The sequence below is a fragment of the Apteryx mantelli genome, chromosome 5, assembly GCF_036417845.1.
Source record: "Apteryx mantelli isolate bAptMan1 chromosome 5, bAptMan1.hap1, whole genome shotgun sequence".
NCBI lineage: Eukaryota > Metazoa > Chordata > Aves > Apterygiformes > Apterygidae > Apteryx > Apteryx mantelli.
Genome location: NC_089982.1, coordinates 70,003,520 through 70,020,401, shown reverse-complemented (window position 1 = coordinate 70,020,401; position 16,882 = coordinate 70,003,520). Strand labels below are relative to the sequence as shown.

General features: G+C 37.0%; 1 protein-coding gene across 1 annotated transcript in view; it reads right to left on the bottom strand.

Annotated features, from left to right (window-relative positions):
- Positions 1–16,882, bottom strand: part of FAM184B (family with sequence similarity 184 member B) — a 55,080-nt gene that overhangs the window by 22,916 nt on the left and 15,282 nt on the right. The window contains exon 5 of the mRNA XM_013960013.2: positions 4,527–5,288. Coding sequence (XP_013815467.2) covers positions 4,527–5,288 — 762 coding nt within the window. The remainder of the gene's footprint in view (positions 1–4,526; positions 5,289–16,882) is intronic.

The following is a 16,882-nucleotide window of genomic DNA, read 5'->3' as shown; positions in this document are numbered from 1 at the left end:
TTACATGCAAGCATAAGTGTTGCTAGGAAGGCAGTTTATCACATCAAGGATAAACTCACCTTCCTGCCTGAGGAGCTTTTCACAGAAATAAATCAGCTTGACTTTTTCTTTCCTTTTTTTCTTTTTTTCCAGTAAGAACATAGTGAGAAAATCCTTGCATTTTATGGTAATTCAAAGTGCCTCCAGTGAGGATAATTCAAATGATGTCACTGTGACCAATAAGATTAAAAACAGATGAATTAGAGCATCTAGAAATAGAAGAACATTCCTACCTTCTGCATTTCTTTTTTCTTTCAGCTTCCACAAAGGTTTAGACTGACTTGATTTCCTTTGAATGTTTCATTACAAGGTCTTCCAACCCTTTTACCAGTTGTTCCTTCAGACATATTTTCTCCTCATGGGACTGATTCCTGCTTTTGCAAAGTCCCTTGTGTCTTTTATTCATATCCTGTTTTCAGTAGCTACAGCTTCCATAGGCTGTGAAACATACTAGCTATATATTATATGACAAAACCAAGGTAGAATTCTGGGGTCTTGGTAATCTGTTTTGTAAAGAACATGCTATATAGGTGGATATACTCCACTGAAAAATACTGGCTTTATTTTAGTTAACAGTGTGGAACTGTAATGATTCAGGGTTGTATGCCTCTTCTGTAGTCTAGGCTTTTTGTTTGTTTTTGTTTTGTTGTTTCGGTTTGGTTTTGGATGTGTGACTCACTTCCAACCATGGAGGCTTCCTTAAGGACAACCTTACTTCTGTGAAAGCATACAAAGGACAAATTTGTTTTTTACTATGTCTCTGATGCCAGGTCTAATTTTCCAGAATACTAGCATAACAATCTTCTAGGAGAACAAAAAAATACAGAAAAGAGTTTGGACTGGAAAATTGATTAAGGGGAGTTGCTGTACAGAGGGACCTCTTAGAATACATACATTCCTCACCATACTGAGTTTATTCTTGGTATTATTTCTGTTATGCCTTTCAGGAGAACAGAACTGTCTTCTATATTTAGGAAAAAAAAAAAAATCATGTCAAGTTGGCCCCAACAGCGAAAGTCTGTGTTGGACCTTGTTCTCTTAAAGAGCTGGGTTACAGAAGAATTTGAACAACCTGACCTAGGCTAGCACAGTTGTACTTTAAACATGTTTGTAGTTTCTTTGCTGTCATTGCAGTAACTCATGTCCTTGAGTTTATGACTAGGAGTCAATATTCTACTGGATGAGGCCAGGGGTCTGTGAATCTTATAGGACTGACTTCTGTAGAATGACCCAAAGACAGAATAAAAATGACATTGATTTAGGACTCTTTGGCATGCCATGCCTTTGCATGTTTGAGAGCAAAATACCTGTTTAAGCCCCCACATGTCTCCACAGCCTTTCTTGCTTTGGCTCTGTTTGGTAGAAGTTATTTGCTGCAGCTGCGCTATTTGACTCTTCAGTTCATCTACTTCATTAACAGCTTTGTTCTGGGAATTCAATATAGCTTCCTCTCTTCTGTTATAGCAAAATTTACATTTCAAATAGCATAAATAACTTGTGGAATTTCTAGTATGAGTGACATAGGAAATATTTCAGAATGACATTAATGAGCATCTTACCTGCTTTTTGCAAGATTTCCTTCTCCTGAAGCATATTTCTGTCTTTGGCTACATTTAGCTCTTTCACCATTTTTTTCACTATACATTTTGATCCCAGAATTAAGCTGCATTTCTAAATCCCCAGATATGCATGGCATTATTTTTATGTTTATTACTTATGTTCTTTTTCTTGTCTTCTGTAGTAAATGGTCATTTTCTCTTTCAGTGCAATTCCATGATAAGAATCTCTCCCCTATAGAGCTAATTTAAAAGAATCTGTTTCTCTTCTGTGCCTTTAAACTGTCCCTACTACCACAGTACCTGTAAAGCGGAGCCATTCCATCAGATGCAATAGGCTTCTGTGTAAAGTGAACACTCATCAGGAGTTCCCATCTGAAAGATGCCTGAGACTATCCTAAGCTTGGAGCAGGACATACCTGCATTAATTTCATGACAATTTGTGCTACAGCTTAGTGAATTTTTTTTTTTTTTTATTGCTGAAGTACAATAATTTTGTAACATAATGGAGATGCCTAAAAACATAGAAAAACAGCTCCTACTGACTGCTGGTAATTGTCTGTCCATCACTAAAGGCAAAAATTTGGCCATAATTAATGTTCTATTTTGGGGCTATAGTCTCAGTCTCCAAGAGTCTAACACAGCACTGCAATACTTACTTAGACAAAACTTCTATTTGTTCCTACACGAATGTTATTTGAATAAAACTTCATGGGTTAAACCCAACTTTATTTGATATCCTCTGTAACTGAAAACTTAAAGATAAGCTTGTCTTTTTTTTTTTTTTTAAAAAAAAACCCTCTGCCATATGCCAAAATTCTTCCAAAGCTAGACTGAATGGATCAGACTTTTTGAAAATGGCTTGTCATCCTTTATATGCTCTGTTCCATAGTAATAGTAATACACATAGTAATAACAAATGTGCAGTAATACAGTGCCTTTCATCTAAAGGTCTCAAACCACTTGGCATACACCAAGGAAAAATCAGAAAATTCATCTTGCTTAAATACCAGTTCTTTTATCTTTCATGTGTTTTAATAGCTTTTCTTGCTAGTGTTACTAATGATCAGAGATATTAATGATTAAAGAAATGCTTCTCCTTCCCAGTCTGTCATTGTCCATAATATTATGAAAAAAACGTAATACTTAAAGATGGCATCAAAAGAAGATTTTTTTTTTAAGTTGGAAAAACATAGAAAGATATCTGACTTTTTATTTCTTCCAGATTTAATCTAGTCTGAGAGCATCTCTTTAAAGATTCAAGGTAATATTTTCAGCTGGTGTGTAAATCAGCATCATTGCACTGATTTTGAGGATATAAATTTTACAACAGTTGAGCATATGTCCCTCAGAAAAGATTTTATCTAGCTGATACTGAATTTAGAAATTAAATTTCTAAAGAGACCACCTTGTTATTTCCACTATTATTTAATCCCCAAAACACTGCACTTCTTACATGATAATGCAGAAAAAGTAAATCACCTGCATGAATTTCCATGCCTCTATTCTTCATTTCTCCTGAATCTAACTGAAAGAACCCACAAGAAATCAAGATTTTACTTTTCCCTCTTCCCCTCTATCACTTCCACAGAGCCAATACACTTTTCCCTATTGAAACATATTTTATGGATTTCCCCAAGTCAATAAAGAGGGGGCTTATCTGCATCTCCGCCATTCATTATATACTCTCCATTTTTCTGTAGAAAATGGAGATCCGTCTGCTACAGATCTATGCATTGAGACAATGGAGCCTGGATGATGCTGGGAACGGCATGTTCAAACCACCCTCTGATGTCACGAACTCATGGAGAGAGGCAGTGACCCTATTAAAGGCTGAACTCTCTCCAAGAACATCCTCCAAGAAGAAGTCAACAACTGTGCAACATCATCAGAGCAATGCTGTCAGGCAAGATGTGAGGGCAGATGGTGAAAAGGATCACAACTGTCTTGGAGGAACGCAGCTGACTGGGATGACCCTGGTCTCTACAAGATTTTGGAGTTCTCTGAGACTCTGATGGAGATACATCTTTCTTCCCATCAGTCACATCTCCTTCATGATTTTTTTCCAAACTAATAAGAAAGATAGCTGTCACATGGCTGGAGACAGGTCCAGTGGGTGAGTTTATGTGATGGGAAGAATGTACAGTATTAGATGGACACAGAACTCTGCTGAGTATAAACCATGGCTGGGTGCTTCAGCTTCACCACAGTTCAGTGTCTCTCCCATTTCATGACCTTATGTACCAAATGCAGTTGGCTGGCAGATTGCCCAAGATCTGCCAACCTTGGCAGCTGTGCCTGGCACATGATGTGCTGCAAATGTATGAGATATACACCAGCTTTGGTAGATAGGCAAAGCATGAAGACAGACCTGACTGAAAGTCTCTCGATTCAGCACATGAAACTTCACAGGTTTACAGGACACTTTATTAAATGTCACTTGATACAAGCTATTGTTCTAAGAATCATACAAGATAAAGCACTTGTTTTCTAACCTGCTAGCTCACTGCCTGGTCTCTTACCTGACCCTGTTTACATGAATGCACTGAGTTGCTGACAGCCACAATGCAGAAGGAGGACATACTCTGTACACACTCATTGCCAGCATTAGTGCCTGCTTGCTGTTCCCTTCTCAATTCTGTGCAAAAAACTTATAGTTCTGTTCAGACAACAGACAAGTTTTACCTCCTTCAGGGAATAGGAGGTCTAGTGTTCAAAGAGTTCTCTTAATGGGTTACTAATCAGCTTAACTCTTCCTTTAAAAACTCCCCAGGGCTATATTCTTCCTTTTTCTCTTCCAAGCCTCTTAAACCGTTTTAGTTCTTACAAAGCATTTGACTTGAGCATTTAAAAGACCCCCCCTAGAATTTTAAGGAAGTGATAATTTGTTCTTTAACAGGCACAGATATGGATCACAGTCTCATACTCTACCTGTATTCTTTCTTTTAGCTTCTGGGAATGTTTCTTCCTCTCATTTACCTTCCAGGTTTTCTCCTCTAGGTCTGCCTCCAGCTTCTTTACCTGCTGCAGCAAAAAACCTTCCTGAGCCTCTAAGCTCTTCCTTTGCTCCAGTTCTCTTTGCTGACAGTTCTGCCTCTCTGCCATGGATTGCTGCATAGCCTTTTTTAAAGTCTCTTTTTCTCTCTCATAAAAGGCTTGCAGTTGCCTGGTTTTCTGTGTACATTCTTCAATGACTCTCTGGTTCTCACTCTTCAGGTTTTCCATCTCATTAATCAGAGCTTGTCCTTCCACACTGTGTTTTTCATCTAGAATCTCTTTTGTATCTAAATTCTCTCTCCTAGATGCTTTGCATTCATCTAACAGGCCCTCGTGCTCCTGATTTAAATGTAGAAGCTTGTTTTCAAAGTCTGCATTGGTGTCTACTGTGTCTGTGGAAAGGATCATCTGTGCCTGTTTTACTTCCGTTCTCAGCTCTCTTTCTTCCACCTGCTTCTTGAATAGGGTTAACTCTGCTAAGGCTTCTTCTTTTAGTCTCTTGTGTTGTTCGACTGCATCTTCAAGGACTTGAATACGCTTTCTGAGCAACTGTTCTTCTTCAGCTTTGCTTTTATACTGAAGAATTGTTTTCCTTGTCTCAGCAAGAATGTGCTGAATTTCTTCTTCATGCGCATCTTTCAGAGCCTGTATAGTAGCCTCATGTTCATCATTCTTAGTGTTCAGAGCATATATCACCTATAAATCAAGAAAAAGAATGGGAAATTACAGTATCTGATAACTGGCAGTGTTATGAATTTAGTTATTATATTTATCAAGGTCATAAATGCTTTATTAAGAGAATTATCATTACAGTTAAATTTTTGCTGCTGTTTGTTTTTTTCCACTAGCAACATATGAGACAGTTATAAATTGCAAAACCTTATAGGGAAGGATGACGATACTGTGAGAAGCAGATTTTTTCAGATTTTGTCAGCAATTTCCTTTTTTACTTCTGGCAAGTCACCACTTCATGCACCTGGTTTGACTTCTAACACAAGGAATGAAATAGGGCCTCTTCTAGCTAACTGACTCTATTTGTAGCCTAGCGCTCTATTAAGCTTTCAGTGCAGTAGCACCATCTGCCACTTCACCTTTAGCAAGTACCAGGGATCAGCAGAGGCAGATCTGTAGACTGAAACCTGAGATCCTGAGGACATGATATCCAGCTCATGTGGACCAAAATCACTCTGATGTGAATGAAAGCAAAGTTCAGAAGAAGGACAAAATTGTGCACTCCTGATTGGAACTAAAACTCCACTGAAGATGCACCCTTAGAAGTCACATGCCTGGTGAGTTAGTTTTTGGGTTGATATTTCAAAATAGCTGTCACTGCATTGAAAGTATCTTTTGGTTTGGTTCGGATGTTTTTTAGCGCACTTCAGTAATGGCTGTATATCTTAGAAATTAGGCTTTACTGGATTCAAGGAGAGCCTCTGATGACAGTAAGCAACTTTTTAAAACAATTAGTCTGAACTTTTTGAAGCTTTATTTTGTTCTATAAAATGCAGAATAATAATTCTCATGACTTTAAGAAAAATTATTACCCCAAGAAGCCTTCAGCCAATGCTGATGCCCTCTCACAAACGCTGTTGTACAAGTACACATTACTATTATATAAAAAAAAAAAAAGCCCACAATAGATCAAAATGAAGAGTTCATGGTCTAAACCAGTAAAGTTCCATGTTGAACTTATAAGGCAGTTACATATAACTCCAAAAATAGAAGTTGCCTTGACATGGGGCCTAATCCAGTTTCTATTAAGGCCAGTGGGTATTTGTTACTGTTCCTATGGAAGCAGGATTAGTTTTTAAATTTGTAACTGATTTTTATATAAAATGCTTCTTTATTTTTATTTCATGTTATTATGTATGTTCAAGCCATTCATACCATCCACCCTGGTAAGTGTTAAGCAGTATTTTTTGTGTATTCAAAATCTCCTATGATGTTTTATGCTATTTATCAATGTATATATGGGCAGATTCATTAGTGTGACTAGATACAGGAAAGGATCAAGCAAGAGGAATTTCCTAGCGGGAAATTTTTTCCCAGATACCTGAAAATTAGTACTGAACTGTGCAACCACCAACATATATAACCGAAACTAATGTATAGATATTTACCATCCATTTTCTCCCCTGTCAGCCAACACTATCTCCCCTCAAATGACTGACTTCTGTATGAGTCATATTAATGCTTCTGATTACATTTCCCATGGATTTTTGCTTTCATTGCTTATTAGCAGCTTCCTTTTTGAATTACTTGACTAAAAGATATGGCTATACTTTCTGACACAGGACACTATCAGAAACAGAAGATAGCCTTTTCAGACCAGATCACTTAGGGTATTCCTGGGTCCACAATAGCTGTTCCATTAATCGCATTTCTACAAAACTGTAGTATGAAAAGACATAGGTATCTAACTCAAGAAGAACAACATTTTGATTATTAATATATCCATGGAGGTTTTCCTCTGTTTATTTTTTTTTCCATATACACCTTATCCCTCTGCAAAACTAGGTCTGGAAATTACATACAAGTTACAACAGCTATTATGAGTCTGGCCTGAGCCCAGAGAGGTTAATGGAAAGATGAGACAGTGTTTGAGAAAACAATTGTCTTAAATACATAAACCTAGAAAGAAGATCACAGCTAAATTTTTTATTTTACTAGAATTCAATCCTTCCTCAGGGAAAGCCTCAATTAAGAGACCAATAGGCCTAATACCACACTTAAGCGTCACAAGTCTAACATCGGAGCCTACGTTGCATACACCCCAAGGACGTCTTCAGAATTATTGTATTTTCTTAGCTATATCTAAGCATTTTTTGTGCTATTTATATATTGAGTAACATATTGAATTTCAGTCATCCATAAATAAAAGCAAACACACAAATACATCTTGCATAAAGTAAACTCCCATCCTGGTAGTAATGAAATAAATATAGAAGCCTTAAAGAGTTCACAAATGCAAAACACAGTCTGGATATGCTTGTGGATAAATACGTGAGAAAGAGAATAACAGCATCATGTTCCAGAAGACAAACAGACAAGAAGTCATTGTCCACATTTAGATTTCTATATACTTTGGACTCAGATTACATCTTGTTAATTATCCTCTGTTATTTTTAACAGTTTTTCTTTTGAAACAGAAATAGTTGCAGGATACTAAGTAGATTCCTTCTCTCCAGAAGTTTTAACTTTAATCATTCTGTGAACCCCTTTAAACTATTCACGCCATAAAAACAGTCCTAAAAACTACAAAGAGAAGGATTAATTTTGCCCATAGCTTTGGAATGACCAGTAATTAGTTTGGGTGACTCTTCAGTTAGCTGGGTCAAATTTTGGCAACAATATGTCTTTGTTTCTTTCCATTAACAAAATGCAAATACATTATTAGAACATCAGGCTTTCATGATTCAAAAACTTCCACTCTTGATGAATTTATCTAGTGTATTAGTACTGTCTGTCTCATATTGTGTTGTATTCAGTCTGACAGTGGAAGTTGAAGTCAGACTTTAGACAAACACATTACAGATAGAAATTTCCCAAATTGCACTGAACATTAGACTGAACTGGAGACTTTCTACATTAATGGTTATCACCAAAATCTTAGGTGAGTTATCTACAAGACTGGGAGAAACTGGCCTCCCTGCTCTATCAATTATTCCCATGCTTCCATTCAACAGTGGCTAGAACCACAATGAAGAATTTTGACTTGAAAATGCAGGTCCTTAAAGTTAACCTTCAGGCTTGACTGCTGAAACTGATTCCTCAGTATCTTAAACTTCTCAAGAGATTTAATTTTCAAAGGATTGCTGCTCACTACTTGTTGAAATTTAGGTCTCTCACACATGCCTTTCATTCCCTATTTAATATAAATGCCCAGGGCTACAATATTCCCATCCCAGGTACTTCATTTAAGAGACTAAATTCATGTGAGATGAATCTGAGACTTTACATGCATTCTGCTGGAAGGAAAAATACTGAAGATGATTTCAGCTACTGTACTTTGTAGAGTATACATTCTGCTGGGTAACGTGGTATAAACCTCTCAACAGCTGTGCTGATAAAAGGCTTTTTAAAAGCAGCTCTAAAATTTGTCAGTTTGACAGCACAGAGAACTGCCTTCAAATGTAGAGGACATTATATCACTCACTGAGTTACTAGCATAATACCAGTGGCTACTGCCTCCTTACAGTTCTCCAAAGCTGCACGTGCATTTGGAAGCGTACTGATTTTATAGCAGCTGAAATGTATGACAGGTTGGTAGGAACACTAATGCACAGCATGCACTGGGGAATTATCAGTGCTGTGAATATGAATACATCTTGTTAGTCCTGTTTTATCCTCTGAATGCCCTAAATCTAAATGGCATCTTATTTCATTCCCGCTTTTCTTTATGGTGATGTAAAATAACAAAAAAAAAGAAAATAATCAACTGTACCTCATCAGTGAAGACAAAACTAAAGAATTCATCCTGAAAAAGACTGATCTGTTTTCTAGCAGTAGTTTTAACCAATACTATTCTTGTAGGAAGCTGACTACCATTACGAAAAAATGACTCTAGCAAGTTGCTTTATTAGCTGAATAAGAAGTGAGACAGTTTGGTACGGAGAGGAGTGCTGTTGATAAGAATTAAAAAAAAAAAAAAAAAAAGAAAAAAAGGCAAAGGATCCGAAATATTCTTCTCCTTTCAGGCCCAGGCTATCGGACAGAAGTAATGCATCAAACCCTTCCTGATGAGGAAAGGGCTAAAAGAAATACAATGAGAACGGGCCCTAGTTCCATAGGATAACTAATGAGAAAAAGAAAGGAGCGTGATAGTCCAGATCTCATACATGGGCCAAAAGGCCCTGAGGGGGACGCTGGGTACACCCGACAGCACCCTAAACAAAGCAGGGGAGGAGGCAAGTTTCCATTGCTAACTAACTTGCTATGGGCTGACTGAGACCAGGTGATTGCAGCATCTCTTTTTTACTAGTAGCAGTAGTATCTCATCCTCACTAGCAGCTGAGTTTGCTTCTATGAACTCTGCCTTGTCCACTTCCGAAGCAGATTAAAGAAGAGTGAGGTATTTAACATGGCAGCCTTGAAATGGTCTCTTCTAAAATAAATCACAACAAAATTATGAGGAGAAAGCTCACTTTGGGAAAGAAATGGCTCTGTATACCTTAGCCTTCTCTGTTACCATAATTATACAGACTAGAAAATAAAACCAGCTCACACAATTGACAAATTAATACTCTAATAAGAATTCACATGAATATCTTTGTCCTTTCTAACACCGAAGAAGGAAGAACGCCTTTTAATAAGGCACAGGCCATCTAGGCTATGATTAGCTATGGTGCTGATGCAATTTTACACCAGGGCACCTATGCCGATTTTAACTGAATAATACTGCTGTAACATATGGTTAGTAACCTCAAGAAAAGTCTCAAATCTTTCCTTGGGTCTTCTATGGCTTCCTGAAATAACAAAAATAATTTTATGTACACAGATAGTTCCAGTGACTATTGATAATGTTACCCATTTATATGTTTGTATGAGAGAATACTGTCACCTCAAGCATTCAGAAATGTTTCAGAACCTAAAATTAAAGAATACCTTTAAAATCACAAGAAGTTTTATATTTTATATATTATTTATATTTTTAAATAGCATTTTTATTTGCCTTATGATTTTTTAGTCTTCTAAAAGAAGAGGTTGCAGCACCTCACAAAACCACAAGCTAAAGAAACTTATTTTCCTCTGAAGTAAAATATCAGCTCTGGTTGAAACAACTTTGCTTTCAAAAGCTGGAGTTGTAGAGAGGAACATCAAAAATTTCTTTTGTGAGCCTTCAGACTGCATATGTTACTACCACGCCATTTATGAGAAAAACGCTATAAAGCACAATTCTTTTGGTAAGAAATACACAGTTCAGGGCTCACTCATCCACTCACTGTCCATTAAAAATACCTTGAATCAACACAGATCATAATGGCATTGACTTTCACTTATAAAACACAATAAACATAACTTATTTCAAGCACTCTACTGTCAGCAAGTTATTGAAGATATTTTGACAAAATTTCTTGACCCTCAAACTTCTGTCTATCTATGCACAGGGTGCATGGATAAGAGGTTAACAAAGTCAGAGATGCAGAGAGGTCAGGGCCAACTTATGTTCAGTGGAGTTTACAAGCTCAAAGTCAGAGCTGGGGACTCAGCTATAGTTCATAGTGGTGGCCTCTCTCTGAAAACAGTATGTGTGCTTTTAAATCTAGAAACGAAGATTGGAATCTAATGAGCTCTGAGGATATAAGTTCTGCAGAGAGCCAGATCAGGTGTCCCAGCATCATGTTGCAAACACAGGCTTCACGCAGCCTGAGCTCAAGTGCAGGCAGCTCCATCAGCTCTCACCTGCGTTGCCCCAGCAATCCAAGCTGGCTGCCACAGAGCCGCTTGTTTGCTCTTCCTGCCATCGCTGGCTCCTCCGGCTTCAGGAGAGCTGCATAGCTTGTGTGCTGCACCAGAATGAATCTTAATTAGCGTACTAAAAATGGATTCTGCTTCAGGATATTTTCTTTCAGTGCACAATCAACCTAAATGCTTTCATCTATAGCTTCAACAAAGTTAATAAACCTTTCTGGATGCAAGGTGGAAAGAGAGGACAGCATAGAAGTAGCCAATGGTCCTGTATGAAGACTGCTTGTGTTTAGATCTGCTAGGGTGCCTCTGGGGCAGAAGCTCACTGTGCAATGTCTCGCTCTCCTGAATGTCCCAGCATATCCATATTATTTGTATTTTTCATTATCTGGGGAATCAGAATGAAAGACCCCTTGCCTACATGTGCCATGAATTACATTAAGTCATAAAATACATCAAGATACTAAAATGTATCAAGAAAGTATAAGCATAAAATGTCTACAGATTGCTAATCTCTTTTGGCATATCTCTTGCCTCCTTTTGCCTCTCCCTTGTTTTCTTTCTTTTAATTTAAATTTTATACAAGCATTTATTCTTTTCTATTTTTTTACTTTTTTCTTTTTCTATCTAGTATGGCGAATACTGAACATAAACCTTAGTGTAGTGGATATAGATATTGCACATGATCTATTTGCAACCAAATATAAAATTAGCCCTGGTTTAAATTTTACTAAAGAGACATCCAACTGTCCCTCATTTGTATTTGTAGTCTCTAAGTGGACAAGTCTCTCTGTAGACAAACAGAATAATTGTCAGGCAATTTAAGAACTGGGAAAGTAAAAATATATCGCAAGAATGTTTCCACAAACAGAACAGGTGGCGAAAAAGGCACTAATATAGCACCCCAAAATTTCAAAAAAGCAAAACTAAACTGTAGAATCACAAAAGTCAAGTCTAGACAGAGATTTTTCTGCTGGGAAACTCGCATGCAGTCCACAACCTGTCTGTGTATTGCTGAAGGCATATATCTTCTGGGACTGTTCCATAAAGTCTACTCAACTTTAAGTCCTTTCTTCTCTTTTTTGAGGAGGCCGTAAATCCTTCTGCTATGACTCTGGGTGTGTGCAGTGCCTCCTCGGCATCTCAAGAAATAGGTCTTCCAGACAATCAAGGAAATATTAAAGATTCCTCTAACTCTGACAAGGAAACTCCATGACTGTTCTGAAACACAAGTACTAGAGAAGGAGGTCAGATGAGGACACTAGTAATTACCGCAAGGAAACAAAGAGAAAAACCCTACGTATTTCCTCCTTCTCAGAAGCATCTTTTCTGTATACAAGAGATGGGATTCATCTCATTGACCATCAGGCATTTCATCATTACACATCTAATCTAGGTTAGCCAGCTGAGTGCCTCCAAAGAGCAATTTTTCCCTTCCCAATATAGGTGTCTAAAATAGGTACGATAGGTGTAATGAATTGCTCCATGTATTTAACTAGTTGGTTGGTTGTTGATATTTCTTCTGCATATATAACTTTCCAGCCCATATGTAGAGCTGGGGGAAAGTCCCATACTTCAACTAGAAGAAAGAGATTTGAATTCTCACAGGCAAGAACTCATTTATATTCTCTATTCTTCACTCTCTGGGGTTTCCCTCCTTTGTGAACTGATGTTTCACTTCATACTGCCTTCATTTCTGTACAGCCACTTTGTGTTGTCTTACAAACACTTTAAAAACAAAACAAGTATTGGGCATTAAGATATTACGCGTATCTACTTTAATGCAGGATTTCCTCACCAACCATTATAAAACAGCAGTTTGTTTTGGTCCTCTGGTTTTTAATCAAGACTTACAGTTTTCTATGCTTCTCCTCATGATTCATTTTCAGTGTATTTTTTCTCTCTGTTCTCTTATATTTTTGGAAAAAGCTAGCCTTTCTCCAAACTAAATGCAATTTTTTTTTGTTGTTGTTTTCCATCTATATTCATTTTCCTCCTTTCTGTCTTGTTTAGGTGTTTATGATGCCCCCTGAATTAGTATCATCTATTCATTTTTACTTCCACATCATTAATTAATATGTGAAATAAGGCGAACTCTAACCCAGATCTTTGTAGCATCTGCCTCCCCACAATCTGACATGTTACAAACCTTTTGTTTACAGTTCCTGAATCATTTTACATCTTATCTGTCAAAACCCTTAACTAAATAACTTTGAAATCATTTTGCAAAGCTAAATAGCAAAGGTAAGATAATTTTTTCGTAGATTTTGTGTATAACTGCAAAGTAGAATAAAAATCAGTTAGTATGACATTTACATTTACATGAGATATATTTCTATTTCTTTGTTATGACTGTGGTGAATCAAATTGAACTGGAGTGTATTTATAAGGTTAATTTGAATTCAAATATTGTCACAGAGACTTAAATTATTTTTCAGTAAAATTTAAACTAGCTAAAATTTGTGTTTATTAAAAAATACACAGAACTATATGAAAACACTGAAAGGATAATGCTTATTCATTGATAAAGTAAATGCACTGATGTGTATATATGTGTAAATATATGTGGACACACAGAAGTAAGACCAAGTCATCAGATTTTAGTGTGCTTTCTACTCACCTTATATAATCTCTTGATCTTGGGGAAGTTCTTGCAGAAGTTTAGGATCTCCAATATCCTCATAAATCTCTGGCTTTTACAGTCTATTTCACTGAGAATTTAGCCATCTGTTTTTTGTTTCATATCTAAAACTTATAGGAGATCTTATTGGTTCATAGCCCAGAAACGTGATCTCCATTATGCTTCAAAAATGCTGAGCAGTATCCTGTACTAACCTGTTTCCATTTATACAAATTACAACTCTGATTCATAAGGCTATATTTGGCAAGGGTCCAAATGGCTTTTGTAAGGGAAATCACGCCTCACAATCTATTTGAGTTCTTGCAAAGAGTCTGGACAAGGCAGATACAGTTGATGTAATTTACCTGAGTTTCCAAAAGACATTTAACTAAGCTCCCCACCAACGTCTCTTGAAGAAAATAAGCTGTTAAGGGCAAAAAGAAAGGTTTTTGCATAAACAAGATAGGAGTAAATAGTCAGTTCTCACAATAAAGATCACCAGTGGAGTCTCTAGGGAACTGCACTAGCACCTATAGCATTGGATATCTTCATAAATAATTTGAAAAGGAAATGAATATCAGAAACAAAAGCTGACTACAGGATTTGGAAAAGAACCTCACAAACTGAAAAGGCAGATAAAAATCATTGCAGATAAATGGAAAGCAATGCACTTTAAAAGAGTGATTCTAAATTTCCATATACACTGACACATCATATACCTACATCTTGAATATAGCATGCAGTTTTGGTCCTCCCTCTTCAAAAGAGTATAATAGAACTGGAAAAAGATATGTTAAAAGGCAACAAGGATAATCAATTGTAGAAAAGCTTCTACACAAGAAGTAACAAAATAAAGTAGGACTCTGATCCTGAAAAAGTGGCAACTAAGAAGAGAAATCACGCTAATATTGTTAGAGATTAAAATACTGAAATTTAGGTGTTCATTTGTATGCCAATTGTCTAAACTTCTATTACTGTCAGTCAACAGAGACCCAGTCAGGAAGAGACCTGAGAGCAAGTCAGCTCACTCTGAAGTAGACACCAAGGACTCTATTCAGTTGCCTAAACTCAGGGACCTGGTGCTACTTAATATGCCATAGTTGCCTGAGACATCCACCCAAGGTTGTCAAATATGCCACGGGCTTTACAGGAGAACTATGCCTTTCTGGAACGAGGCAGGATATGCCAGGACATCTCAGATGGAGCCAGTTTTAGATAATACATGAAACGGAGTTCAGTCCCTAACGGTTGCTGGGCTAAATTACTCTCTAGGCTGTACTGATTACATTGGTAGCTTGGGCATACCGTGCACATTAAGACCCCTAAATTAAAGTACTCTAACCTCAAACTGAATGTCAACCATGTTGTCCTTACAATTACAAGTAGAATGGAGAAGGTAAATACAGAATGACTATTTGCCACCTTTTTCAATGTAAGAACTACAAAACAGCAAATGAAAATAGGAGGTGGCAGGTTAAAATAACAGAAGGTAGTATTTCTTCATGTTATATGCAGACTAAGCATCAATATCCTGCCACAGGGAGCTGTAACACTAAAAGCTCATGTGGATTCAAGAAGCGACTGGACAAACTTAATAATAACAGTTTGAACAAAAGCATTTAAATTACCAGCTACAGATCTAGACAGCCCTATTATCAAATCTTTCCTCCTGAATGAAAAATGCAAAATATTCAACTGTTATCTCACATTTACATTTACAGATAGCTCTCATATAACGATCTAATTGCCGATGTATATTCACAGTCAAATGCTCTAACTTCCAAAGGCAATTTTTCTGGCCAAAGCTTTTTATATTGCTTCTGGAGAGGGATATAAAAACTTAAAAAATGGACGGGGGAGCGACAGCTTTGACTTATGCGGTCTGTGTGAAAAACACAAAACACACACAAGCAGTGGTGATACAATATTGGAGCCTAAATGGAAGATACTTATTTACTTCTGAAATTTTTAGTTGAAAGTAAAGATTTAGCAAGACGTCCTGTAGACGTCTAGCTGCTGTGTTCTTGCAGTATGCTGCTGTATTGTTCAGATAACTTATTTGAACTGCTACAACCAGAAACAACACTGAATGATATAGCTGGATGTGATTAAGCTTGTGTATGCAGCGCTGCAAATCCACACAGCTGCTGAACTGTAACAGCTAGGATTGCATGCCAGCCCCTGTAATCTGTATGGCAGGTATATCCAAAAATAACAATGAAAGAAAAAATCACTCTGCCTAAAAGTACATCTGCAAACAGACATACAGCGCTATGTCATAGACAAATGTCTCAAACTCTGAACTGGAAAAACAATCAAGCATATGAGTGGACTGAAGTATATGAATTGACTCACTGATATACTAGAACTACACATATGTTCTAAGTTAAAAATGTGTTTAAGTGTCTTAAGGCCAAGTCATACAAATTCTGAATGACAACTATATCAAAAAGGTGTGATCTTACTTCAAATAAATTTAATTGAGTTCATTAACTTAAGACAAAATCTTGTTCAACATCAGACAGTTTGTAATTTCCTTATGAGTTGAAGGTAATGTTTCCTGAGTAATAGGGTTATATGATGCTCTGCTACCCCCTGAGCCTTCGGAAGACAAGTGAATGTACAGAAAGTAAAACACCAAGTCTGAATCACCAAAGCCAAGCCCGAGTTAACATGCCCTGCTGAGAGGCAGGAAAAATTATCTCAGTCTTGGCTCTGGACTAAGAATATCCACACTCTAGTTCCTAATGGCTTTAAGCACAAGCAGGGAAAAATTGCATGCATATCTGTTCCTATTAAAAGCACAGGCTAAGGGCTGAGTATCCTCCACTCCTGAAATGGCCTTCAGCACCATATAGAAACAGCCTGTTCGATTGTGTGTGCCTAAAAAAAAAAAAGTACATTTTACAGCGAGACTGCTAATGTGATTAAGATCTTGCTATACTCATGGCAACTTGTAGTTCTACTTCAGTGCAACAGTTGTATTAATAAAATGTAAACACTCTTACCTAATGAAGACAGGGAAAAAAAGAACACAATGCTGCATGGATAAAAATATTTCATACACCGTATATAACACAGTAACACATTCAGAAATCTAAATCCACTGCTCTGGAATATTTAAGGGCCTGAGAATGTCTTAAGCTAACTGAGTTGATTTCTAACTGAGAATTGACATCTAATTTGGGTATTTTCTCAATTGCAAAATGCTGGCACCAATATACCACTTAGGAAATTGATAGTAAAGAGGTACAGTTTATAA